Source organism: Battus philenor, unplaced genomic scaffold (assembly GCF_028537555.1).
Source record: "Battus philenor isolate CCGP_79_NKW_IND1 unplaced genomic scaffold, ilBatPhil1.0.hap1 SCAF_22, whole genome shotgun sequence".
Lineage (NCBI taxonomy): Eukaryota > Metazoa > Arthropoda > Insecta > Lepidoptera > Papilionidae > Battus > Battus philenor.
The window spans coordinates 610,693-637,616 of NW_027181685.1; the positions used below are offsets into that span (position 1 = coordinate 610,693).

The following is a 26,924-nucleotide window of genomic DNA, read 5'->3' on the forward strand; positions in this document are numbered from 1 at the left end:
GTGTATGACAAATGCCAGATATGTTTATACTCCAGGTAAATGTAAAATAATATTTTGTACTTTACACCATTTCACTTTCGAGCCATTTCTCTGAGTATGTCGAAATAAAAAATAATTATCTTCCGTCTTTCGATGTCTTGGATATGTTCAGACTCCTCAATTTCGCTTTCTGAATTATGAGCACTATCAATGACAGCATCGTTTAAAGTTTCGTCTTGCGAATCCGAAGCAGCAACATCTTGCTCTTCATCAAGCACTTCATCCAGCCATTGCAATACTTGTTTGTCGTTAGGCATTTCAATTAAAAAAAAAGAAAAAGCATAGAAAAAACTCAAAAATACATAAAGAAATCATACCGTATCAAAATACACACATACAAAGATAAATAATAAACAATATACTAATATAAACACAAAAAAACAACAAAAGTAAACACTTGCCTTCGCCAAAAAATGTAACGTAACTGGGCGCATGGGGTCAGCTCTCTAAAGGACAGCGATGCATGCACATGCGTTAATGTTCTGGATGTGACTAATTCGCGTACCCCGGGGGGAATGAGGAAGCTAGAAAGAGCGTTAGTACGCTCTGAAGACTGTAAGCCATACTTTTTGGAATTTCAAGTGGCCCTGACCCCATGCGCCTAATTAAGGGTTAAAACTAAGTTGAAGTCAACTAATTATTATACTTTTTTAAATCATTGATACCTTGTTTGTTTACAGCTTTAATAATGTCCTACATGTGATATCAAAATTAAAATATAATAATTTTATTGCCTTTCAGATAGATCCGATAATAGAAATAATGAACGCAAACAAATCCTGGCCGTGTTCGACCACAAGTCTCGCTGATTTACTGACAATCACCCATTCTTCTAAGGAGGCTGTACGTGCGTTGGAAAGTTTAATGTGCATGTCCCATACTGAACAGGAGAATTGGAACTCTTATTTGAAAACTAAGGATATTTATAAACAGGTAAGTTGGAATATGTAAAGGTGGTATACTGTGTGATTAAACCCCCTTCTAGTTGAGCCTATGATCTAGTGAAGGTCGCCGGAAGTAGCTAGATGCGGATAGCGCTATACTGGTTATTATGAAGATCATTGACTAAGGTTTATGTCACGAAGTAGGCTTTTATCAGCTGATATGTTAATCAAGCTGAAATATTGCCACGTAATTTGGAATCTGCAGTACAACACTGGTATAGTAAAAGGCACCAAAATTTCTGAATGTTCAAAACACATCCCTAAAGGCTTTCGCTTAACACAAGACCGCTTAGGAAAGGTTTAGAAAAAGTCATAGATGATAGAACATACTTTTAACTTTAATTTCATAATATTCTTTTTTCAAATTGTCTTCTCAAATATCCCTAAATACCTATTAGATAGGCTTTAAATAATTGTCTAAGGCATAAAATTGTAGTGTTTTGAAAATTCAGAATAATTACATCCAATGTCTGGCGTGATGGAATTCTATCTTCATCATCGACGTTCACTGCTAGTAGTCTGGCAAAATCCAGATATATCCCCCCTACACCTATCTCCAATAGGAATGATAGAAGTGACCTTTATCCAACGAGATAATTTTATAATTTCTTATGTCCTCAATTTGAGTCAGTCAAAAGACTTTTACACCTTATTCCTGATATACTGGTCATCGATAGTTCTTTTATCTCCTTTCTTATTATACTTCTCCACATATGAATTACGTAACACCTATTTTTTCAGAAGCAGAATGATGGCAACACTACTAGTGGATCACATGTCTTTCTAAGGTTCTCTGCAGCCTTCGATAGATTCATAGAAGATTCGTACATGATCAAAGATATACTGATAGATTCTTTAGATGAACATACGGACCGTCTAACGTTGATGAAGTCATGGCGGTATGCCATCAAGTCTTTTAACACCACTGAAAATGTGGATGTTCTAAGGTGAACTATTTTTTTATTTATTCATAGGGTAGACTAAACGGAATATTGTCTGAATATAATAATTGGTGTCTCTACGATTTATGATGTTATGCCTGTGATAATGTGCCAAGGTATTTGGAAGAATTACTCGTCTAAAATGGCAGTGGTTTAGTCACATCACTTGTACAACCAACAGCCTTTGTGGCCAGAAGGTTCTCGACCAGGGATAACGAGCCGGTAAACGCGATGTGGATTCCAACCCCCCCCCCTCCCCTCCCCTCCAGATGAACTGACGACATAGTAAAGAACACATAAGGACCAAAACATAAATATTCCAAACAACTACACGCTCTTTCCAACAGTGTACTTCAGTTTGGACTAGCGCTCGAAACATATAAAATGTTACTGTTTAATTGTAATCAAGAGGGCCCACTTATATCGTCAGTCCACCTAGTGGGAGGCTATCGCACAGGCTTCCCACTAATCGGACCGAGAACATAGTTATGACATATAGCTAGATGCGGTCAGCGTAAGATCTGTCATCGTGGTGATCTTTGGGGAAAGGCCCTTGCATTGACGGTGATAAGTCGAAGATACAGCCCTTACAACGTACAAGCGACAAAACACGATATATTGTTTTCTATATTACACTAATATTAAAGAATTAATTTCAAATTGAATTTATTTTTAATAAACTCAACCTTGAATCGTCTTTAACAATGTTAAGGTGAAGCTTAAAAAGGATTGTAAAAACATGTATAACTTTTACAAAACTTTAATGTTTGCATATAGTTCGTGTGGACTTAAGGCGAAATTTTCTCATACAGGAATCTATTTTCAAAAATGGACACTGTCCTCAACTCGATTCAAATGCCGGTAAAAGGAGGAGTACCTCTGATTAGTCTATGGAGGAATTTCGTAGACTGCAACAGCGGACCGATCCTTGAAGATAGCTGCCGAGAAGTAGGACGCGCTACCTGGTTGAACATATTCAAGTTCCTGTCTCTGACTGTGAGCAATGTTGCAGACGATTTGTTGACTTATTTCACAGAGATTCATGGTTAGTATTTATACATAAGTACGACGAATATTCTACCCTAATACATTCTACCTTAATGTACTCCACCTTAATGTATTCTACCTTAATGTACTTCACCTTTATGTATTCTACCTAAATGTATTATATTCTACTTTAATGTACTCTACCTTAATGTATTCTACTTTAATGTACTCCACCTTAATGTATTCTACCTTAATGTACTTCACTTTTATGTATTCTACCTTAATGTACTTCACCTTTATGTATTCTACCTTAATGTATTATATTCTACCTTAGTGTATTCTACCTTAATGTACTCCACCTTAATGCATTCTACCTTAATTTACTCCACCTTTATGTATTCTACCTTAATGTATTCTTCATTATTGTATTCTACCTTAATGTATTCATGATAAAATTTGATAATGTTGAAAAGGATAGCTCTAAAGTGATATCTTCTTCACTTGGGCTATAGAGATATATACCGCACAGAAACGTAGTTTCTTACTGTAAAGTTAACTGTCTAGTTTACAATCTGTAAACAAACTTTATGATTGGATGAACGGAATTTGTCTTTGGAATCGAATTAGGAATTAACAGATCCATCGATAAACTAAAATATATCAAAAAAAATCAAACGGATTGGTGGGTTGAAATGGCAGTAACCAGGCCAAACAGCGCAGGATAGTTGACTGCTTCCATTTTAAGATTTCCTAATGGAGACCATAGACCAGTAAGCAAAGCGAATGTCCATCTACTCTTTGGAAACCACTGGATGCAGATCGCTTCTAACCGGTCTCTTTGGAAATCGTTATAGAGGGGTATACCCATCAGAAGACGCGCTACGGCTGATTACGGCTGTTTAAAAAAATGTCTCTAAGGTAAAATCTTAGTGGGATATAAAAATTTACATAATTTTAACGACATTATATTATTGTACATGTATGCGTATTCTATATATATAAATTCATACTGTGAGATAGTTTTATATATATATATGCTACAAGTATGATTCTTCGGGTAGTGGTAGCCCAGCTGCAGAAGACAGAAACGTTCGATCGTAGGTGGCGGGTTTTATTCCCGGAATACACCTTCATATTATATACAGGATTGTCACTGTTCACAAACAAATTCCAAAGGATGTACAGCAGCGTCCTCTGGGTACCATAATACCACACTGCTATCGATCTTGAACCCGCCAGAGAGGAGTAACGATGTTATATCCTCTCATAAAATTCTTTGGAGTGGCCTATGTGTTGCTCAGAGCGTTCATTGGCTGAAAAGAAGAAGTACTACTGATGTATGTATATAAATATAATTTCAGAGCCGAACAGCAATTTGCTCCAACTGCTGGGCTTCACGAAGAAAACTGGCCTGTACATGTTATACGACAAGTTGCCAGAGTTCATTGGTGTTCTTGTCAACTCGTACGGGGACTACGGCTTCATGTCTCAAGTAAGTTTCTTTTCTTTCTAACTATAGGATTTCTGGACTTGAATGTACACTGTAGTTTTCTTATTGCTTTTCTTCTTTTCCCAAATGAAGTGTTCTTTTTTGTTTACTAGATACGTCGGGCCGCGCTCAGCACTTTCTGGGATTGCGAAGCAGTTGTGAAAAGTCTGATGCCCGCTCCAGGCAGCTCTATAGACAAAGATATCATCACCAAAGCACAGCCATACGTCTGCCCGTCATTTCTCTACTGGATATCTTTGCCGCGTGGAGACAATGCCATTTTAGATGTCGTCGCCAAACCTGTAAGTATATTAATTGATTCGTACAATTCGTTACTCTTAGAGTTGAAAATAAAACTCGAGTATAGATAACAGCCTGATAGTTGCCAAGACCCTGTGTTTATGCTCAACACTAAAGCTATGTACACCAATAATAGAACTAACTTTATTTATACAACCAATCACAATCCCTATTTTACGACCAATCACATGTGTCGTTTGTGCGAGAGTGTCGGAAGATGCGTGGGATAGAGAAAGTTATATATATGGTTTTTCGCGCCATATCTATGCAGCCGGATGTTGTTGCTACATATCTAAGCAATTTTAGATAACCTCATTATTATAGTTTTTTGTTCCCGTTATTTAAATAAGTTTCTATCTTTGTCCCACCATAGTTTTAATGCAACAAGTATTGTGAAATGGCAGATCTTGTGACTGCTTTTCACACGTGGCACAACAATTTTGTTCATAAAACATTATATTTAAATAACAGGTGGCACGAAAGTAATGTCATAATTTGAACGTATCTTAACTTTTACAAATGGCGTCAAATATCACTGTGTTTTTTTATTTATAATTTAGATATATTAAGAAGTTAGTTACTAAGTGATAGAGTATATCTATACATCTGTATAAAGTCAATCCACGGACTATATTGCTTATTTGCCAAGTATTGGTTGCGTATTACAATAGGTTATAACTGGCTTTATTTTTACAATATAATAATAATTACTAATAATATAATTACTGCTATACTTCTGAGATATTATAATCAAAAATCAAATTTTTCAGCAATATTACTTCTTCACATCTCTGGTCGATGAATTGAACAGCACTTTCGAAAACGCTTTCGTGAAAGGCAACGCTCTATCTAGTTTCATTAACGAATTATCGAAAAACAAAACTAATATACAAGAAAACCTTAACATAGATACAATTAGAGGTAAACTAACAAAGGCCATTGATATAATGCTTAATTATAAAATCAACGAAACAAATCCATCATTCCGTGCATTTAACGAAGCTAATTATAAATTAGTACTATCAACAATATATTTAACTAGAGTAGTAACTATTATTAATAAAGTACTAAATAACATAGAAAATGTTAATTTAAATGATAAACTACACAATGTACCAGAAGAAGAAGCCAAAAAGATAATAGATGATATATCAACATTAAGACGAACATTCAAAAGAAAGCCTACAGAAGCTATAGCAGTCATTTTTGATGCGATTACAAATGATTTGTGGCGAAAAGGAGATCACAATTTAATTATGGCAATCAAAAACTCTTGTCACGATACATCTAAGGAAATATTAAGTGAAAATAATAAAGTGAAACTGCAAATATGTTCAATGAATTATGATTTTATATTTAACGAACTAGCGCTCGATCTTGAAGATGATTTTGTTAATGCACGTCTAAGTTTAATTCATCTTGTGAATGTACTTAAAAAGTACGACGAAGGGAACGTTGAAGATATCTCTGTGTTTATGAAAGAAAGGTAAGAAAAGATTGCATTCTTGCTCCGATCTTACTTAGCATAAATACAGTATCCGGCGATAAATAAGGCACTTCGACCTTTGAAAAGAGACAATCGGCTAATTTGGGCTTCGCAGACTACTATCTCCATCCAATACTACCTATGTGAAGTTTCGTCAGTCGTTGTATTTCGTGCGACAGAGATAACGCTCTACGAAGCCGAAATTAGCCGATTGTCTCATTCCAAAGGTCGATATGCAATATTTAGAGCCGGGTACTGTACTTTAGATTATAAGATGGCCTTAATTTTTTTCATCAAAGCATAAGTTTAAGGAATTTATCATTGCAAAATTATTAAAAATTTCTTACAATAAAATAAATAATTGAATATAGATTTTACAGCTTCAAAGTTATTGAACACCGAAAGAATTTCTGAGCTCCTTTCAAATAATATGACCTATACTGTTTTCGTAATACAGAGCCAATATCAGAACGTTGAAAAAGTATCTAATTGATTCATCATACCGAACTAAGGATGCGTTTATATGCGAATTTTTTTTCTTGTTTTTATGACTATTCCAGATTTATGGATAAATCAGCTATGCTACCTCTTTATAAATTACATTTATTTCCAATCACCCTGTTTAAAGTGATCACTCTAAACATGTCATCTGGTTGTAACGACTCATGACAACTGACAGTAAAAAGTATGCAGAGACAAATAATGAGGACTAGTAAATATTATTGTGTAGTAACCCAAACGGTAGTAGCTCGAAGAATTGCTCGTGTCTGAAATGGCAGCGGGCGAGGTACATCGCTCGTGCTATCGAAGACCGTTGAGGTCCCAAGGTTTTTTAGTGGTGACCACGAGCTGGTTGACGCAGAGTGAGTAAGCCCTCTTCTAGGTAGACCAAAGACATATAGGTTGCAGGAAGTCGCTGGATGCAGGGTGCGTAGAACTGGTCATCATGACGATCTTTGGGGTAGGCTTATGCCTTGCAGTGGGAGTTATTTGACATTTCGGAAACCATGGATTTTGAAAGAGGGTGGACGATGCATAAATTGACAGAAAACTAGCTATACGAGTATATAACATTTACACATTAATTTCTTATTTCAACAGAAAAGAAGTAATCAATTATTTAAAATCAACAATCAAATATGCCTACGATCTAGGCGTACCAGTTTATCTGAAGTACCTTCAAAACAACCTTCAGCATCAAGAAGTTATAATCTCCTTCCTCTCGGAGGGCGATTGGTGGCAGAAGTTGAGACAGCTCTACAATGGTCCATATGCTGTAACATTCTTTGACGGAATCGAAAAAATCTTTGAAATTTTCGAAGACATTATTAACAATCTTGATCACATACATGTAAGTATAATAAAATATTTGATCCAAAACTGATTTCTTATATTCACATTGTATTACACATTCTATATATCTCATTCTATATATATCTACATATAAAAATAGTATCACTGGATTTTATTCCTTTACCATATGAGCAGTATATGTTTTACAGAAACGCAATGACAAACGAATATATATCTTCCCACGATTCAAAAGATTCTTTGATTCTTAGCGGCGTAGATACAGTATTCAAAATTGTTTAACTAAAGAACTTTGTTACGGATCGCAAGCGTTACATGAGTGGGCATACGTGAAGCCTTACTTCAGGGTTCCGCACCTAGAGGGTCTGCGTCGAGCATAAACACGAAAATGACCAGATAGCGATCTCTCCCACCAGCGTACAGGTTTGGCTCGAGTAGACATAAGTACGCCTGTTCCGTCCAAATTAATATCACCGATGCCAGCTTTACGGGCACTCCGCTCGCATCTGTTCTTTGCACCCCAGATTAAGTGCCTCGGAGACCATGATACATCCGATTGCTCCCAACCCTTGGTTACGGAGACACCACCTTCCGATTCTGTAAAAATTAGAAGGTGGCGTACATGCCGCTTCCACTCCTCCCATCTCCCTAAAGATGTTACTAGATCGGCTTTTACTGCTTCCATGATCAAATTTTCGTAGTCCGCTTCAAAACATTCTCCTTCCCCCGCCTCCTTCTACATCTGCCTAGGCTAAGCGTCTCTATTCGGGATAACTAATAGATAACAATAGACTTCTTGTAGTAAAAACTCTTTTTTCAGTAGCCAATTTTAACCAATTTTTTTGTCCCATAGTCACTAAGACCCCGATGATTACTGCTTTCATTTGTAAATTCATAACGGCCAGAATTTAGAAAGTTATAGTTAAGCCTTCCATTTTCACTTTGCGCTAAGGAAAAACACCTAAGATCGTTTCCATTCTATCTTTGAAATAAATTGATTTACTTTGTTTTTAAAAATATGTAATGTAGGTAACTGGCAACAAATAAACATTTCAGTGGGTGCGTTTGATACGAGACATCAATACAAATAGCAAAGAAGGTTTCTGCGCCCTAAACACGGCGTTATCTGAATACATACCCGACGAAACAGGCGCTTTGTCCATATTGAAGCAACAGTTCTGCATGGAGAACATGACGGAGTTATTCAAGGAACTGATGCCTTTGAGATTCGCGTCACAGGTATGAAACATTGGAAATTTTTACCATCAAAGTGGACGACATAGTTAAGATCGTGGGAAGTCGACGGATACAGGCAGCCTAGGAACGATCATGGTGATGATCTTTGATAGACACCTATACCTTGCAGTAGCCGTCCATTGGCTGAACAGAAGAAGAATGTCTGTCTATAGAACTCTTACTTCTATCATAAGCGAGGCTTCGTTAACGGGTGTTAAGACTTATGCTTTTAAACTCCAAATAGCTGCAGCTACAATGCAAGCGATGAATCGACCTGAGTTAGAACCTAGACTTGAAGTGCCCAAGTTCCACTGTGATACGTAGTTGTGATAAAGTCGTTTCCGAATTTTACCTTACCTGTCCTCCTTCTAGAATGTATGGTATTTTGTACAGATTCTAAATAATTCCGAAAATATTTTAATAAGCAAGAATACATTAGTTTCTATACAATGACGGCGCGAAAGAATGTTCTTTTGCAATGATACATGTAGCGTTCTACAATAGACCTAAAATCTACTACTACCTATATACCACTACTATACTATACTACCTATATATTGTGCTATTGATTGATTTTGATTGATTTGATTACCACTGCTGATAAACAAGTTTCCAGAGGATAAACAGGAGCGATCTCTGCTTACCATAATACCACACTGCGATCGCCAACCCACCTTCCAAGCCTGGCATTTATGGTATATCCCTCCATAGATATCTTTGGGTAGTCCTATTCCTTGTAGTCCATTTATGGGCATAAATGACGACGATATGCTGAAAAACAAAGTCGGTTATGTGTAAAATAAGGCAAAGATACCAGCAATGGGCTAAATATTAGACGGGAAAGAGCCTAAGCAGAAATTTACTGAAATTTTACTTTTTCAGATATACGACAATAGTTTAAATATATCACCAAACGTTGACTATGAGATTCTAAATACAGATGTATCCAAAATCGAATCTGATATAGATAAAGTAGTAACCAGTCCAAGATCTCCTCGTGTGCCAGAATGGGTGACGAAAGAAAAATTAGTACGTTTCAGATCATCAGCTATTGGACTGTTGTCTAAAGAAACACTAACTAAAGTATCTTTTGGATTATTAGCGAATATAGTAGATGCCGGAACTTTACTGTTGAATAACAGGTAAGATGCTTTGTAAATCAACAGACGATTTAAAAAATTGTAAAGGAATACAGTTTCTCGAGTTTTTGTTTAAATGTCTTCATGTTTATGGCAAAATAAATTAATATTCCGTCGCCTCCACCGAATAAACCCGTAAATTCAAAGATCAAATTTTGCAGGTGAAGTAAAAAAAAATGATTATTTAATAATTTCATTCTATTTAGCCTACAAGGGTTATTTAATTTCTATTTATGTATTCTGGAAATTATCTGAATTATTACGGAAAATAGATTTTACTGGAGTTAAATTTGAATATTTTTGAGAATAATGTCCTTTACGATGTTTATTATTTTTAGTTTATTATTATTTTTAGGAAATTTTTGTAACATGATTTCTGCCAACTTCTGTTTCTCCACAATGATTTTTTACAATTTTGTAACCTTAATTTGTGCTAGATTATTGTAACAAGATGTTAACATAAATATATTTTTTAAAAAGTACAAAAGTAGACTGTAGTACCCATTACTAGAAACTTATCGAACATTTTTTCCGTAAAAAATTTCATATTTTAAATTTCGTTCTCGAATTATAACGTAATGCTTTTTTCATGGAAAACATTAATAGTAGAATCAACTGGTATAAAAATCTCCTTCTTGTTAATATATAATAAGGTCAATAATGCTGAATTTGACAGAAACGGAACAAGCCTGCAATATCATAATAAGAGTTTATTCGGTAGGGGCAACGATTTAATAAATATCTAACAATCCGAGGAATGCGGCATATATTTTTGAACAAAAATTTCTTAATATATTTCATATCCATAAAATCACACAGCTTCATCACCAGTCAAGAAGATGCCAATACTCAGGATATCTGTACTAGATCAAGAATAAAGAGATCCGAAGACGAACGAGCTGTAAGACCACTGTCCACGGCTGGGCTTCTCCCATAGATTTCCAATAGGACCTGTTGTAAACATTACACTTCCACAGTCTTCCAACGATCTATCTGTCGTCTGTCTTCATTCTGGGACGACTTCTTCCACTGATAGGTCATGTTCTTCACTCCAGAAACATAAAACTACAACAACCATCTATTCTACGCCATGCTACCTGTTATATCTTCAGTAAAAACAGATGCAACAAATATATGGTTAATACTGCGTGTGTCGTTTCAGCCAGTGCACCTTATGTTCCCAATTCACGACCTGGTTCAAACAGATCAACTTGCAGCTTTACAAGAAGCAGGAATACGATAATCTTCTTTGTAATTTACATGAAATGAACCTGCTAGATGTATACTTTACGCTAAAGCATGACTTTCACTGGGATATGGCGATTAAAGAGGTGAGATAGATTAATTTACTTCTTTATTTAAAGTCGGTCTTGTTCCGTCTTCTTTTTCAGTCTCACACAACCCCAGTGTCACGTGTTATTTGTAATTGTATCCTATACTTTTTGTATTTTCTCTTAAATAAATTTATAGACTAGTAAGAATTCGTTCAGTGCATGTCTTATTTTTCAAAAATACATAGATACGAAAATAGATAGATATATACAAAGACTATAATTTAAGTGAATGCAATAGATTTACTAATTAGTTAAAATTAAACTGTTATTATTGGAGTATTATTGAAGAAATATGAAATATGAATAATGACTAGAAGTTTGGAGTTTTCAAATCAGTCGATGTGTAGATCGATTAGAACCTTATTAAAATAATTCTGTAAATATTTTTTTTAGTTTTACTACTATTAGCATCCAATAAATAATCACATAACTAACTAACAATACATACGTTTATATGTTTACATATTTACATGTTTACATATGTATATGTTTACATATTTACATGTTTACAAGTTTTATTGTACACAAGCTTATATTTTATCATTACATGATACTAGAAAATAAATCAACGTAAGTCATCTATAAGTATATCACATAACAACTATGTAAATTCTCTTGAAATACGTGTCGCGTATGAATAGAAATATTAAGAGGTACATTTATTTTTGATCTCTATGCAATAATATGTGTAACTTAAACTCTTAAAAATAACCTAACTAAATTCATTTAACACGAAAAATAATTTGGTGTTTATTTAATAGAATAAACCTATATAACCCAATTTTGATTTTTAATATATTTTTACCAGTTGATATCCACACGTAACTACACGAAGTTCGAATTGAACAAATCAATGAACGAGTTCCTGGAGCTAACGAAACAGCATCTTCTAGAAGATATGACGGCGCCGGTCACTAAACTGGCGCGCTGTCTAGCACAGAACGTTTCAAGGAACGCATTTGGGAATGCCACATTGTAAGTTTCACTAATGTACAATAGAGGATTATTTTTAAATAATTCAGTTATCAAAAACTAAGATGAATTCGTAATATATTCAGGCGTTACCTCGCGGAAGTCAATCCTAACTAAGAAATTGACTAATATATAGCTCCATATATTAGTCTCTTTCTTAGTTAAGATGAATTTATTTTATGAAATGAAAATCCTTTATTTATACTTCAAAATCAATTTCATAACCGTAAAAATGATCTCCATCCGACAAAACGCAATTTTGCCAACGCTTTTTAAAGTCCTCGAAACAGTCTAATATATAGCTACTTCCGCTATGTAGCAGTAGTCGTGCAATAAAGTGCACCGCCCGACAGCCCGCTGATAAATGCGCATCAGTGCCAAACACAGAGTCAAAAGACTGAGTGTTTAGCACTAATCGGTGTAATATTACTCCTGAGGATTCCCCGTGGAGGGGTGAAACACGTGTCGAGTGATTTAATGGTGGTAGTGGTGTAATTCGCGTTGTTTGCCACATGTGCATTTATTTTATTTATTATTTTATTATCTCCAAACTAAAATGAGTTTCTGCATATCATACAAAACATTTATAAGCTGTATATTTGTTTTATTTCTCATTTTATCTTTCCACAGTATTTATTATAAATGGTTATAAATTTTTAGATTCACCAAAGTTCTAGCGCACACATTCAAACTAATACGCGCAGAGCTACCACACTTGCAAGAGATCGAAGGCATCAAAGAAGTTCAATATCTAACAGACCTTCTAACAGCTGTCGCTCACAGACTCGACGTGAATGTTCCTTTAAAGAATTACTTGAAGAAAGGATATAACTTTTCAGATAGCTTAAAGAAACTTATAACAAAAGAAAATCTAATAAAAGCCTTGGAAAACAGTGAAGTGAATATACGTATTGTAAGTAAGAAAATTTTATAGACATGGATTTAATTAACTTGAACTCTAATTAAATCTGTAACAATTGTCATGTATCCTCAAAGACATTCAAGACAAAACACAAATGTCACACACCATACGCTGTACACATATACACCCACTCTACTAGCGTTCTCACTCGCCATACGAAACGACGAAAGGATATTTCAAAAGTATTATGGTTTCTTATCTATTATGTTTAACTTTACAGTAAGGGTGTATTTATAAAATCCTACAGTATTGTTTATATGATATGGTAATCAAGAATTTAACTACCTTCTAATCTTTCTCTCTCCTTATCTAACATATATATCAATAAATAATTCAGGAACGGCTCAAGTTCGTGTAGCGCCCGTGTGCAATGAAACCCTGGCGCCCCCTAGGCCTGACTCCCTTCCTGCGGCTATAACTATTAACTTTGCCGTCGTAACAAGAAAGCTTTTTCATATTCCAACAAGCTATTTTATAAGTAGGTATAGCTTACAGTATGGTATTAGTTACGGCCTTTCTTCTTATGACGGCAGAATAACACTCATTGTTTTTATGCCTGTAGCATATCTCTGTTGCTGTCTCTGGTGCTCTCAGCTGTTTCAGGGAGCACCGCTGGGCCCCCCGAGACGGCGGCGCCCGTGTGCATTGCACACCCTGTACTATAGGTTAAGACACCCCTGAAATAATCAGTTACAGGAGCTTCAGCCGGAGGATCTGGTGTTTGAAGACGAATACACCTGGGAAGACCTGTGCGAATGCTGCGACTGCAGCAAGATCGTCGACAACATCGTCAATAACTTGAACACAACTTTGATTGTTGATGACGTAAGTAAATTTCTGTGATTCTTCCTAGGGTAGATGTTGGAGGTAATGACAACAAGAAGTCCGAAGTAGAAGTGTGTATACCCTTAAATACATAATGATGCAAATCACAACATACCACTTAAACGGTATAAGTAGCAATAAATGCATAGTGTTGTATAGCTGCAACATAAGGTTTTGAAAAAAAAATTAAATAAGTATAATAATATTATAAATATATAAAAATAATTTCCTCTGTAGTGTACCTATCTACAAGATATATTTTTAAAATTATGAATAAAAGTCGTGCATTTAAGGGTTTACAATCTTCACCCACATTTATACTGATTCTTAAAACTATGAAAAAAATGTTCAACCAATAAAAACCGTCAGCCAATCACAAGGCGAGAAGTATTGTAGAGCGCCATCTATCGGCAAACGTAACTATAGCGCTCTGACGTGGGATTCCCCTGTTCGATGCGCCGTTGATGGTGACGTAATTACGTCACCATCAACGGTTGCTATTAATATAATATTGAAGTTATAAACTAGTTACTTAATGGTTCGTTATTTTATTTCTGAAAATTTACTAAATGTAGCTTTAAAGCGAAGAAATAATAATAGAATTTATATGTACAATTCTCACAGATTTTTTTACGTAAAGCCTTGCTTTATGATTAAGAAATGATAAAAAGTAATGCATATTTAAATTAAGAGGCTTTATATGTAATTAAAGTTTATATTACTGTAATCAATTTTTAAGTTAGTTCTATTCCAAAATTTCTGTACTAATCGTTTGATTTATAAAAATGTTTAATATACGTTCCTGCAATTATAGGTCGCGGATTCGATTTGGGACAAAAACTGCATTGCAAACTAGTTTCTACAGGATGGGCAGCGGCGTCCTCTTTATATATATATATATATACATATCATCTATCGGATGGTGATGATGATAAAGAAGATCCAACACATCAATCGATGTCTAGAACTTGTTTTGTGAATAATGGCAATCCTACATTTAAATTAATGCAATCAAACCCGCGATCTATGATCGCAAGTCTTACTCTTGTACCGCTGGACAATCACTGTATTATAGTGTTTCCTAATTTCAGCGTAAACGACTCCAAGAAGATGAATTCTGGCGGTTCAATTTCATCTCGAATATTCTACAACATATTGAAAATATATTCACTCACATGGCAAGGTTGATGGGGGTGGTGAGCAAAGTGGATGTGGAAGGGGTGATGCAGGGCCGTTTGGTATCCGTCATCGATACCACTATGCAGTTGCTCATTGACGACACTTTGAACAGCATTGTTTATAGGTATGAAAACTGCATTTACACTTATCTTTCTTCGTCTTCTTTCTGTCTTCTTCTTACTTTTCCGGTAGATCATGTTCTGTTTATGAATTATAATAATACTAATGTTTAAACAAAAATGTACGTCTCTTAATCTATTTTAACTATGCCCTAACAATATCCAGTTTTTAAGATAACGTTTTGTGCGACCACTTCCTTACTCCATACTGCCATCCTCAGTTTGTACATCAGTATATCTGCGGTAGTTACCGTTTGAAAAAATTTTAACCAAAGGTTTATTAACGACCTTTTAGAACATCCTTCACGTCAAAATTAACAATTTAATCATATTAAAATCCAAGTTTATTACTAATTGATACATAAGTACGAACGTTTACAGATAAAGAAGATATGATTTCATGAAGATATAAAGAACTTTTATATTCCAGCATTCGTGGTCTTATCACCGAGTTGACTCCACTGATCAAGAGTGAAGATTTAGAGGCCAGTCTCTACGATCTGAGTCAAGGCCTACTTGTGCTGCAAGATATCAAGAATTCTTTATTAGAAGATGAACTGAAAGGTAATTTTATCGAGATATTCGCAAAATAGATATCATCAAAGGGCCCAACGGAAGACCAATGCAACGCTGGATTTGCTGCGAGCATTTCAGTGCAAGACTTTCTGAAGGAAACATCTATGAAATATATATATACATATATATATATATATATATATATATATATATATATATATATATATATATATATATACATACATATATACACATATATATATAAATATATATTATATCTATATTCACCAAAGACGTGTCCACTAAATTTCGTTACCTTTTCTTGTCTTTTATTACTCCACCAGCAATGTCCTGAAATATTCCAGGAAGGCCTAACGGCTTTCCTCTTGTTCCATTAATGAGACAATTTTCCCTCCTCCATTCTCTTCTGCAACTACATACTACTCTTTCACAGGATTACCATGAAGTCTTGCTTTTGGAACGTTTTGGTGCTGGTTCCATATGGTAACAAGGCTTAAGTGGGCGTCTTAAGCTTAGCAAAAGTTTCTAAGGATTTTAGTGTAAATCTTATCTTGTCTAAATAAAAAACGACTCATAGTTTCTTTACGTTGTTTGTTTCAGTGCGCGTATCAGATCTGTTTTCTGATCCTGACCGACTGGAGATGGACCTGAGCAACTTGGGTATCAACAACACCAACTTCTGGTCGATCGCTGCACCAAGGATCCAAGTTGGATATTTCCAATTCAAACCGGTAAATTTTGTATTAACATATATGTGTAGGATCATGATTTTTTTTCTTATTTATCAACCAACTATCGATTAAATCATGCTTGATTAACAAGCGCAATGTATTCGACTACCAGTGCCATCTATTGGCGCTGTCCGTCATATGTTATTTTTCACCACGTAACATATATACAAACATACATACACTTATAATCCTTTCACCCCAACCCTGTCATAGAGAATTCTATTTCCTGCTCCTCCGTCAGCTCCTTCAAAAACCTCGCAAGCCGTTCTAAAGACATCCTTACGAGTCCTTTCGCTAGGTTTCCTCAGCGCAGTCATAATACACCACATGCGGACTCCTTTAAATCTGCAGACGATAATACTCCCACGTCAACAGCCACTCATCATACAAAGAAACTCGTGCGATGCTCAAAAATCATTCACCACACTTCCTACCGTTCGTTACGTAAACGGCGTCGGCTTCCCGAATCCATCGTCGCGAACAACGTGGGCGATCCGAGGTGGGATCAGTATTCTTCCTTAGATAGCCGAGTGGTCCACGCTACCCTCCAATTCACACTCTTCATTCAGTACACTTTACATTTACACGATCAGGTAAGCTTCGTTTTACCTATGTGTTATATGAAGGCTTTGAAACACGATGCTTTAGCCCAAAGCCCCAGCAGGAAAATTGCGGGTGGAAGCCTTTTCGCCTTCGCCCAACCAGCAATTGTCACTTACCATCAATCGGCACAATATACTATGCAGTCTCTGAGGACAAGAGTTGAAGGGACTCGTGGGCACTCTTGCGCGATCCATTATGATTTTTAGTATAATTCACGGAACCTCCCACTTCGTTAACTCTGATCCAACGAAGCTGTAAAAGCCTTAGGGCTAGCAGCAGTGGCGTAGCTAGGGGGTGGCGAGCGGGGCGGCCGCACCAGGCACCACAAGCAGGGGGGGCACCAAAGTTGAAAATATTTTTTTTTATTTTTTTTTTGAATGATGAATAATGAAATGTTAAAAGAAAAATGAAAACCATAATTTAAAGTAAATAACATAAAAATAATATCGAATTTTACTAATTTTGTGCTAAAAATGTTGTTAAATAATATGAACATTAAAAAAAGTACAAAAATATAATATACACAGTGTTTAATAAGCAAAACACATAAAGTGTTTTTTAAAAGGGCCCTAAACGCCAAAAATAATAAATTATTACATTATTGCAAGATTATGTAATGATAAATAGATTAAATTATCTTGCAATAATGTCAATAGAACATGAACTAGTCGATACTATTGATTTTGAAAATGTGATTAATGACTGTGCAGGGCAAAAAGCGAGGAATGTTCGTTTTTATATTTTCCCGATAAATTTTATTAACATTAAATGTTATTTTATATATATTTATTATTATTTTGAATCAAAAAAATATATATTAACTACATTCTGTTCTGAATTTTGAAATTATTTACTCTTTGGGGGGCACCAAGCCCCAATCTGCCCCAGGCCCCAAATACCATAGCTGCGCCACTGGCTAGCAGCACAAACTTCTATCGAAACAATATAATACAGTATGTGTCATGATTTCGGCTTGCTAATTTATGCAAGTACGGAATTGACTTTCTCTGGGTACCTACCTTCGTTGAGTCTTAAAACATCACGAAAACAAGCCTTATTGTTTTAACTAAGAGAATCCAATAGCATATTGCAACAAGTTACATAATATAAACTTTTCCACAAACTAGATCCTGGTTTTGAAAAGAGATGATTTCCACATCAGCGACTTCGTCTGCGAAATGGAAGACATGGCGAAGGTGATAGCGCCCGGAAATCTTGATTTCGTGACCTTGGAGGATGTATACGGAGCTGTTATTGAGCAGTTCTGCGACCTGAACGAAACTACAGCACGGCAGGTGGTTCCTGTTCTGCTTAACAATTTGAACTATACCTTCATTATCAACAAGGTAATTTACTTATCAGATTAAACATCTCCAATATTAATTTAGTTATTCTATATTGAAGCTGGTGTCTAGAGGTACCTCAGTCCAAAGAAACTGACCATAAATCTTTTTATTAGTCCCAACAACATTAGTTTAATCATTATTAAGCTGTCAATAAATAAATTATTTAATGGAATCAGGCGTTATCTTGCGGAAGTCCAAACTTAGTAAGAAAAGACAATTCGACAATTGAATTTATTTTATCGATGTTCTCCCATAAAAATTTTATTACAGTAAATTTGTAGTAAATACTAAACAACAACAAGCGGTAACCAGTTACTCGCATTTTTTTGTTTCGGTGGGGGAAATCTTCCGGTATTCAAGATGCCCTGCCTCTGGGGGAGGACAGGGGTATGTGGGATTCCTACCCACTAACCCCCTCCCCCCTCCCCCCGGTGATCGCCCTGTGCGCTAAACGGGGGACTGCGGTATTTCCCGGTCAGGGATCGCCACGCGGTCTTGCCTCGCGCTGTGCTATTTTTCGATAGCCCGTCCCGGGACTCGCATAGCGACTTGTTCTATCTCGACACGTCTGAGCAATTTTTTATATTGAAATTTTTATTCTAATATTTATTATAAATAAGCTTTAGAATTTTTAAAATTTGAATTGGCCTCTTAATTAAAAAGGTTGATGACCCCTGGCCTAGTCAAATACCTCTTAATATCTCTCATTCTTTTCCTCCAGGTAAAAGATTGGTTGTTAAACGAGCTATACTCCGCGTCGAACATCACCGCAGCTGAAGGCGAGGAGGTGATGGAGAACTTTCCCCGGATGGCGGCATTGATGCCCACGATGCAGAACAATGTGGAACTGCTGAGCGGCATGCTGGATAATGAGCCGGTGCTGGAATATTTCAAAAATGACTTCTCGTTCGACAGTTTATTTGGAGGTACATATAATTCTTCATTTACTTGTGTCATATTCCATTTATGTTCATATATTTAACTAGAAACCAAAGACGAAATACATGAAGAACCTGACAATCGAATCAACCTCATTTATGATGAAATCTTTAATGTTAAATACAAGCCTACGACTTTTAACGTGTACATATATGAGAAGACTTCATCGTAAACTCGGGGTACCAGGGTGATGTCAAAATTTTGGTGATCATTTTCAAAAACATCTCTAACGCAATAATTTAAGCATTATCATATCAAATGCTGTACGGTCATTTAAAATGACATCGTAAATGAATTTTAATTAGTTTATTATAAGTAAATTTGTGTGCTATAATTATTTTTTTATTTACTGCAAGATAAATCAAATACAATTGTCATAAAATCATTTTTCAATACAAAACTACAAAGGATTCATACAGTTTGTCAGTTTTCCATACATCCGTAATACAATAGTAAAAATCAGGGGTAAGCAAACTTTTTAATCCACAGACAATTTAAATATATTTTTTTTGTTTTTGCCACACATGATGTAACGTTTATTAACAATTATAGAATAAGAAAATTTGCAAATTTTCATACAAAATAAAAATAAACAAGATAATGACGAAAAAAGAAATAAAGTTCAAAATTTTAATGATAATTTTTTTTTGCAAAAATTTTTTTTTTTGCAAATATAATACAAGTGTATATACAATACGTACACAGTTTGCTAACCTTGCACTACTCAGTTTTGATCGGTGGTTATTATTATTAAGTGTTTCAGCTTTGCATGTACCATTATTTTATTACAATTAATTTTATAACAAAATATTGACGAGAGATCAAAAAAAATTGATAATCAAAAAATATTGATGAGAGTCGATAAAATAATTTAAATTAAAAAAAATTTTAACGCTTCGCGTGCCGTATAAACGTGTTGAGGATCCCTGGTTAAGACATTTCATTCCCAAGTTCTATTATTACATTAAAAACTCTTTTAAACATGATGATCTTTTCAATTTATTGTATGATTGACTTAATTTTATTAGATGTTTATAGAATAAATATGTTTTACTATGTATTCATAAATATTTAACAGCCAAAGTAAATAAATAAATATATAGCAAGCGATGTAATGGGTTTTGTTAGGTATAGTTGGTAATACCATATGATAAAACGGTGAGATGCCGTTCCAGGTGGTGATTTCATGGCGGACGCTGGTAGAATGGTGTGCGGCAAGGCGTTCCATACCCACGTGAACAGATTCTTCAAGTCCATAGTTGAAACAAAGGATATGTCCAGCGAAGCAGATCCTGAACAGTTGAAGGTTTTGCCGAGTGAGTTTATATTTTGTAACCAAACCTGATTACCCAAAGCCAAAACAGAACTGAACGCGGCGTGGGTAAGTCCCCAACTAAATGGACTGACGATATAATTAAGGCTGCGAGAAGTCGTTGGACCTTGTCATCTTGGCGACCTTTGGGCGAGAAAATCCTATGCCTTATACTTTATTTACTTTATTGGAGATAGACAGTAACAAAAGGCAGTAAGAAAGTACAAACTTTAAAGCTTAGAAATATAAAATTAGTTACAGTTGTTACCTTATAACTATCTCACTGAGAACATATAATGATTTATATATAGTCAAACAATGAAAAAACTAATAAAAATAAAAACATTACTAAAAGGGGATCAAAGACTATAGTTTATATATTTACTAGCTGATCCCGCAAACGTTGTTTTGCAAAAAAAAATTAATTAACAAATAAAAAATAAGGGTTTATCGTAGAGGGGTAAAAATTTAGGGTTGTATGTATTTTTGTTTGCTGTATCGTAAAGAAATAAAAACTAAAAAAATCGTAAAAATTTTAAAAAAAATTTTAAGGGTGAACAACCCTTATCACTTAGGGGTATGGAAAATAGATAGTAGCCGATTATCAGACCTACTGAATACGCATATAAAATTTGGTAAAAATCAGTCAAACCGTTTCAGAGGAGTTCAAGTTCGAACACCGTGACACGAGAATTTTATATATGAGAATATTATGTTTGTTTATATATTTATATTATGGTTTAAATTGCATTGTATGTACTCAATAATGTCGAACGAAATTATTTTTTAAAAGATACGAGAGAGCACGAGAATATATCAATATCACTAATATATGAATTCTGGAGGTCACTCATCCTATATAAGGATGCACGTTTACCGATATTTGTCCTAGCCGTTAAAAAAAAAGAGAGATCTAGAACGCGTTCTTGCTGCAGGAATTCGAAAGTGTACCTCGGACAACAGTTCCGAACAGTTAACATTGCCACCACAAATATTTTTAAGTGTAGTGGCGTCCATTAGAGAACGTCGATCCTTCAATGATAACATTCGGTATCTGTTTAAAAACATTTTATAAGAATCCCGAGGGCAATGCATTCGGTAGTTAAGAATACGAAGGAAAAAATATAGTGGGCATCCATTGGCTGAAAAGAAGAACCAGTTGCCTGAACCTGATGTAGAGTTAAAAGTATTGACCAGTCGTAATCCAAGAAAAAAATACATTAAATTATATTCTCCTATTTATGTATGTATCTATTAATAATTAGTATACAAGTATATAATTCTTCATGAATAGTATAATATATGGCTTGGTCACTTGGAGCGAATGGGATCGGATAGGAGCGTGAAGGTAGCGTACCTGGAAAAACCGAGGGGTCGAAGACCAGTGGGTAGACCCAGGTATCGCTGGATCGTGTTGAGGCAGACTTGCGCGAATTGAATGTCAGCCAATGGCAGACGATGGCGCAAGATAGAGGAAAGTGGAAGTCTCTCGCTTCGGAGGCCAAGACCCACTTTGGGTCACTGAGCTAGCGGAGTAGTAGTAGTAGTATAATATATACATCTGTCAACTTGATGAGCACCACTAAGTTAACTGGTAGAATTCAAGTTCAAAATACGTTTATTTTGAAAAGCATTTACATGCGCTTTTGTATCGTCGATTATTTTAACACTATAAGCATTAAGCTACCACCGAAATGTGTACCGGAAAATGTAAGTCAATAATAATAAAAGTAATAAATACCTGTATTTGTATTAGTTGAGGAATCTGAAGACGGAAGTGAGGTGACGCATGAAAGAAAATTAGTATGGTATCGAATGCTAGAAAAATTTTAGAACATAAAACGAAGAAGATCATACGACGAATGAAAGATAAGCATAGAAATAAAAGAATTTGTGAAAAAATTAATAAGATTGTAATGCACAGTTCCATAAATACAATAGGAAATAACGAGAGGTCCATATAGCGGGTGCCATAATAATAAAAATATTTTCAAGAAATATTAAATTTTATTAAATTTTCAGCGGATTTCTGTCGGACGTTTTACAAACAAATCGTCAGCATTGACGGTGGTAAGATCGTATGGAGTTTCGTGAAGCCTCTTGTCATGGGCAAAATCCTCTACACTCCCTCCTCGCCTGCTGTCGAGAAGATCATACGGAGGGTATGTCTCATATTATTAACTGTTTATACCACAGAGAGAATGCTAAATTACACTAGTTACAAACTCATCTAGATAAAGATAAGTAAGAAAAGTACCAATATATAGCTACTTCCGCTATGCAGCAGTAGTCGTGCAATAAAGTGCATCGCTCGCCAGCACGCTGATAAATGCGCGTGCGGCAAACAATGCGAAACACAACTACCGCCGTTAAATCACTCAATACGTGTTTCGCCTCTACACGGGGCATCCTCAGGAGTAATGTTACACCGATTAGTACCAAACATAGCTTAGCTGGCATTGGCGGAAGTAGCTATATATTGATCCTTGTCTTACTAAGGGTTGACTTCCGCAAAGTAACGCCTGAATCCATTAGATAGATAAAGATAACATTCATTTATTCAATATTGGAACTTTTAACAGAATTCTTATTGATCTTCAACTTATTATTTATTTCTTAATATATTTTATTTTTGACTCAACTCTGGTTCGCAAAGTGTTATAGATTTGAAGAAGAAGCAGAAATAAACTCCATAACAACACACCTTTTAATAAAGTTTAACAATACAGATTTATACATATACACTTTAACAGATATAGCCTAAATGAAATCAAAATAATCAGGCGACATCATTGCCAAGGATTCTTGTTATTTAAATATTCGTTTATTGAATAATAAGCATTTTGTTAAGAATTTTATAAATGGTAGTCCAGAAAGACTTTCTAAAATTTCACTGAAAACTCTGATTCAATTTATTAAAAATAAATTAGAGACTTCTTGCAGTTAAAACTTTGGTACAGACAGTTTTTCACGATGCCTTGTAAATAAAAAAGACGTACATCAGAAGCGTATCTAGACTCGGATCTTTTATATACAGAATGTTCCATACACCTTTTAATTAAAATGCCTTATAAATTATTGTTACAATTTTAACTTACCATTTCTTTTATCAAGTACACTTAAGGCTTCACCGCCCATCATCTTAGCGATCCTTGGGGAAGGAGTTGGAGAACCGATACCCAGCAATGGACATCTATCGATTGATATGATGGAATAACTATTTAATATTTTCCTTTACAGGCTAATGAATCTTTTGCACCTATTGTGAACACAGTGAATCTGGTTCACGCCTTCGCGAAAGCATTTACCTCGGTGGAGACCTTATCTGAGCATCGCGATGGACTGACAGCGCTGAAGGACATTCTCACTGCTTCCAGCACAACATCCTTAAAGACGAGCCTGTTCGGAGATATGGAGATACCTGATATCGATGTCGAAGAAGTCTTTGGAAAGTTGGGTGGTGTGCAGGTAAGTTCTCTTGTCTGATATTTGACTTTTTATTTATTACTGTTACGTACTGTGGGTTCTGACTCGGAATGAAACACCAATGGTTCAAAAGGAGTCCTTTATTCACAAATCAGACGGTCACCAAATCAAACTTCCAAATCGCTCAAGAAATCACTGTCCAAATAACTTGCCAAATAGTCACTTTGTATCACGGATCGTAGATTTCAATCTTATAACTCAAAAAACAATACTGAACTATCGACATGGGGAGTTATACTACGGAGAAGGTTCTAGAAATATATATTGGATTCGGGCGTTACTTTGCGGAAGTCTATCCTGAGTAAGAAAAGAACTGATATATAGCTACTTCCACTATGTAGCAGTAATCGTGCATTAAAGTGCACCGCCCGCCAGCTAGCTGATAAATGCGCATGCGGCAAACAATGCGAAACACAACTACCACCGTTAATTCACTCAACACGTGTTTCTCCTCCACGGAGCATCCTCAGGAGTAATATTACACAGACTAGTGCCACTGGTCGATGTAACATTATATTCGCATTGTTTGCCATTGCATTTATCAGCGGACTGGCAGGCGGTGCACTTTATTGCACGACTACTGCTACATAGCGGAAGTAGCTATATATTAGTCCTTAATTATGTTCAACCAAGATCATAGAAATGGCAATGGACAGTACATAGCTCATGTAACCTACGACTGTCATGGACCTAAAGAGCAATGGAGAGAGCTATGAATGAAATTCGCTGCGAGATCCAATCAGTGAAGATGATGATGAAAAAGATCCAACAATAACCAAGATCACCCAGAAGCTAGTCTGTAGTGTTAATGAAAGGTTTTCGTGTGTCGACCACGAGACGGTTGAAGCGCCAAGTGTAGCCCTTCGCTAGGTTAAGCGACGTCTTAATTAAGTTCATGGAGTCACAAGATGCTAGAAGACTGCTCATCGTCATGATCTTGGGACGTCCATAGGCTGGTGTGATGATATTAAAGCATGGATGCACAGACCGCGGCCCGCCGGTCGAATACTGGTGGCCCGCCGACAGCAAAAATAATACTCTCGTACATTCGAAAAATATTGAATTCTATTCCAGAATAAAACTAAAAAAAATTAATTACCTATACTTCTGGCGGCCGGCCCGCCATCAGTTCATGATTTTCCCGGGTGGCCCCTAGTCTTAATAAGTGCAACCGTGTATTAAAGCTTCTCTATTTATTTTCTTCAACGAATGAAAACTAGACAATAAGAGATCACAAGTCTAGTATTATTCTGTAAGTTTCTGTATCCGTAAATATTGTTTCAGGATCTAGGCGGAATTCTACAAAAGGGATCCGATATATTGGAGTGCATGAACTTAAACCGTTTCAAACCAGTCTCTGATGAACAGCATCTAAGTGAAGAAGCTGCTAGGCTGATGAGAGTCAACGAGTTCTCAGCTGGTAAACAAAATTTCTTCATAGATACAATGGCATTATATCATATAATACTAGTATAGATGTAGTTATTGTTGGAAGAGGTTGCTATTATTATTGCTATATTATTGCATATCTTCTAAGAATATTCTATATTAAAATTTGTATTCTATATTAAGGACATGTGTTATAAAAATGACCATATTTTTTATGAGACCTTATCATGAGCCAGTTTTTTTAAAGCTCTCAATCGAAGTCACATCATAGCACCTGTCAATTGATTTGGCACGTTAGTAATATCACTCAAAGGAAATTTTATATTCATTAAAATATTTGTATGTTCCAAAAATTACACACACATATATATATATATATATATATATATATATATATATATATATATCATTTGACACCCGTCTGTTATGAGGTTAACTGGTAGAGAGTGGTGGGGTACGATAGTACGGAGGAGGAGGACTTCTTGGGAAACACAAAAGGTCGTATATGAGACCCGGTGCCAAGACCTCAGGCAAAACGCAAAACCAGGCTCCAACTCATCAGCACTGTCTTCTCAAGGAAGTGGCCCAGTGATAGTGGCTCGGAGCGATTCAATGATTTAAGAACCTAAGACTTAAGTTAAGATATACTTTATGGAATTTAGTAAACACTGACATGTGAAAAAGCGAGAAAAAAAATCGCAAATATATGTAATTTTAAAAACCAAGACACCGACTTTTACGTCTGTGGAATGTAGAAAACAACTGGTAGAGAATATCTAAAGTCTTTAAGTCCGCTTTTACAAAATTTCTAAAACTGGTATATATATGTATATAGTATATGTTGATATTTAAAAATATATTACAGTATATCTAATATATAAAATTCTCGTGTCACGGTGTTCGAACTTGAACTCCTCCGAAACGGCTCGACCGATTTTTACCAAATTTTATATTCGTATTCAGCAGGTCTGAGAATCGGCTACTATCTATTTTCCATATCCCTAAGTGATAAGGGTTGTTCACCCTTAAAAATTTCTTTTTAATTTTTTGACGAATTTTTATTTTTTAATTTATTTATCATACAGCATACAAAAATACATACAACCCCAAATTTTTACCCCTCTACAATAAACCGTTATTTTTTATTTGTTAATTTATTTTTTTTTTGCAAAACAACGTTTGCGGGATCAGCTAGTTTATATATAAATATAGTAAGCAGTTGCCATAAGTATATTTATAAATAGATTTTTATGTGAATATATTCCTCTCAATTTGGGCAAGGTGATGCAACCTTCACGCATTTTTGGAAGAACCTCCAGTAACGCGGCAAGATCTAACCTTACTCCCGCAGCTGCCTC

General features: G+C 35.4%; 1 protein-coding gene across 1 annotated transcript in view; it reads left to right on the plus strand.

Moving 5' to 3' along the window:
• Positions 1–26,924, plus strand: part of ldd (lipid droplet defective) — a 137,744-nt gene that overhangs the window by 76,009 nt on the left and 34,811 nt on the right. The window contains exons 18-39 of the mRNA XM_068766793.1: positions 781–972; positions 1,725–1,930; positions 2,737–2,969; positions 4,273–4,403; positions 4,514–4,702; positions 5,471–6,186; positions 7,288–7,537; positions 8,554–8,736; positions 9,616–9,875; positions 11,035–11,203; positions 12,015–12,181; positions 12,839–13,091; positions 13,791–13,925; positions 15,017–15,228; positions 15,654–15,787; positions 16,361–16,491; positions 18,222–18,440; positions 19,162–19,366; positions 20,555–20,695; positions 22,714–22,853; positions 23,932–24,159; positions 25,462–25,597. Of these exons, the coding sequence (XP_068622894.1) occupies positions 781–972; positions 1,725–1,930; positions 2,737–2,969; positions 4,273–4,403; positions 4,514–4,702; positions 5,471–6,186; positions 7,288–7,537; positions 8,554–8,736; positions 9,616–9,875; positions 11,035–11,203; positions 12,015–12,181; positions 12,839–13,091; positions 13,791–13,925; positions 15,017–15,228; positions 15,654–15,787; positions 16,361–16,491; positions 18,222–18,440; positions 19,162–19,366; positions 20,555–20,695; positions 22,714–22,853; positions 23,932–24,159; positions 25,462–25,597 (4,630 nt within the window). The remainder of the gene's footprint in view (positions 1–780; positions 973–1,724; positions 1,931–2,736; positions 2,970–4,272; positions 4,404–4,513; positions 4,703–5,470; positions 6,187–7,287; positions 7,538–8,553; positions 8,737–9,615; positions 9,876–11,034; positions 11,204–12,014; positions 12,182–12,838; positions 13,092–13,790; positions 13,926–15,016; positions 15,229–15,653; positions 15,788–16,360; positions 16,492–18,221; positions 18,441–19,161; positions 19,367–20,554; positions 20,696–22,713; positions 22,854–23,931; positions 24,160–25,461; positions 25,598–26,924) is intronic.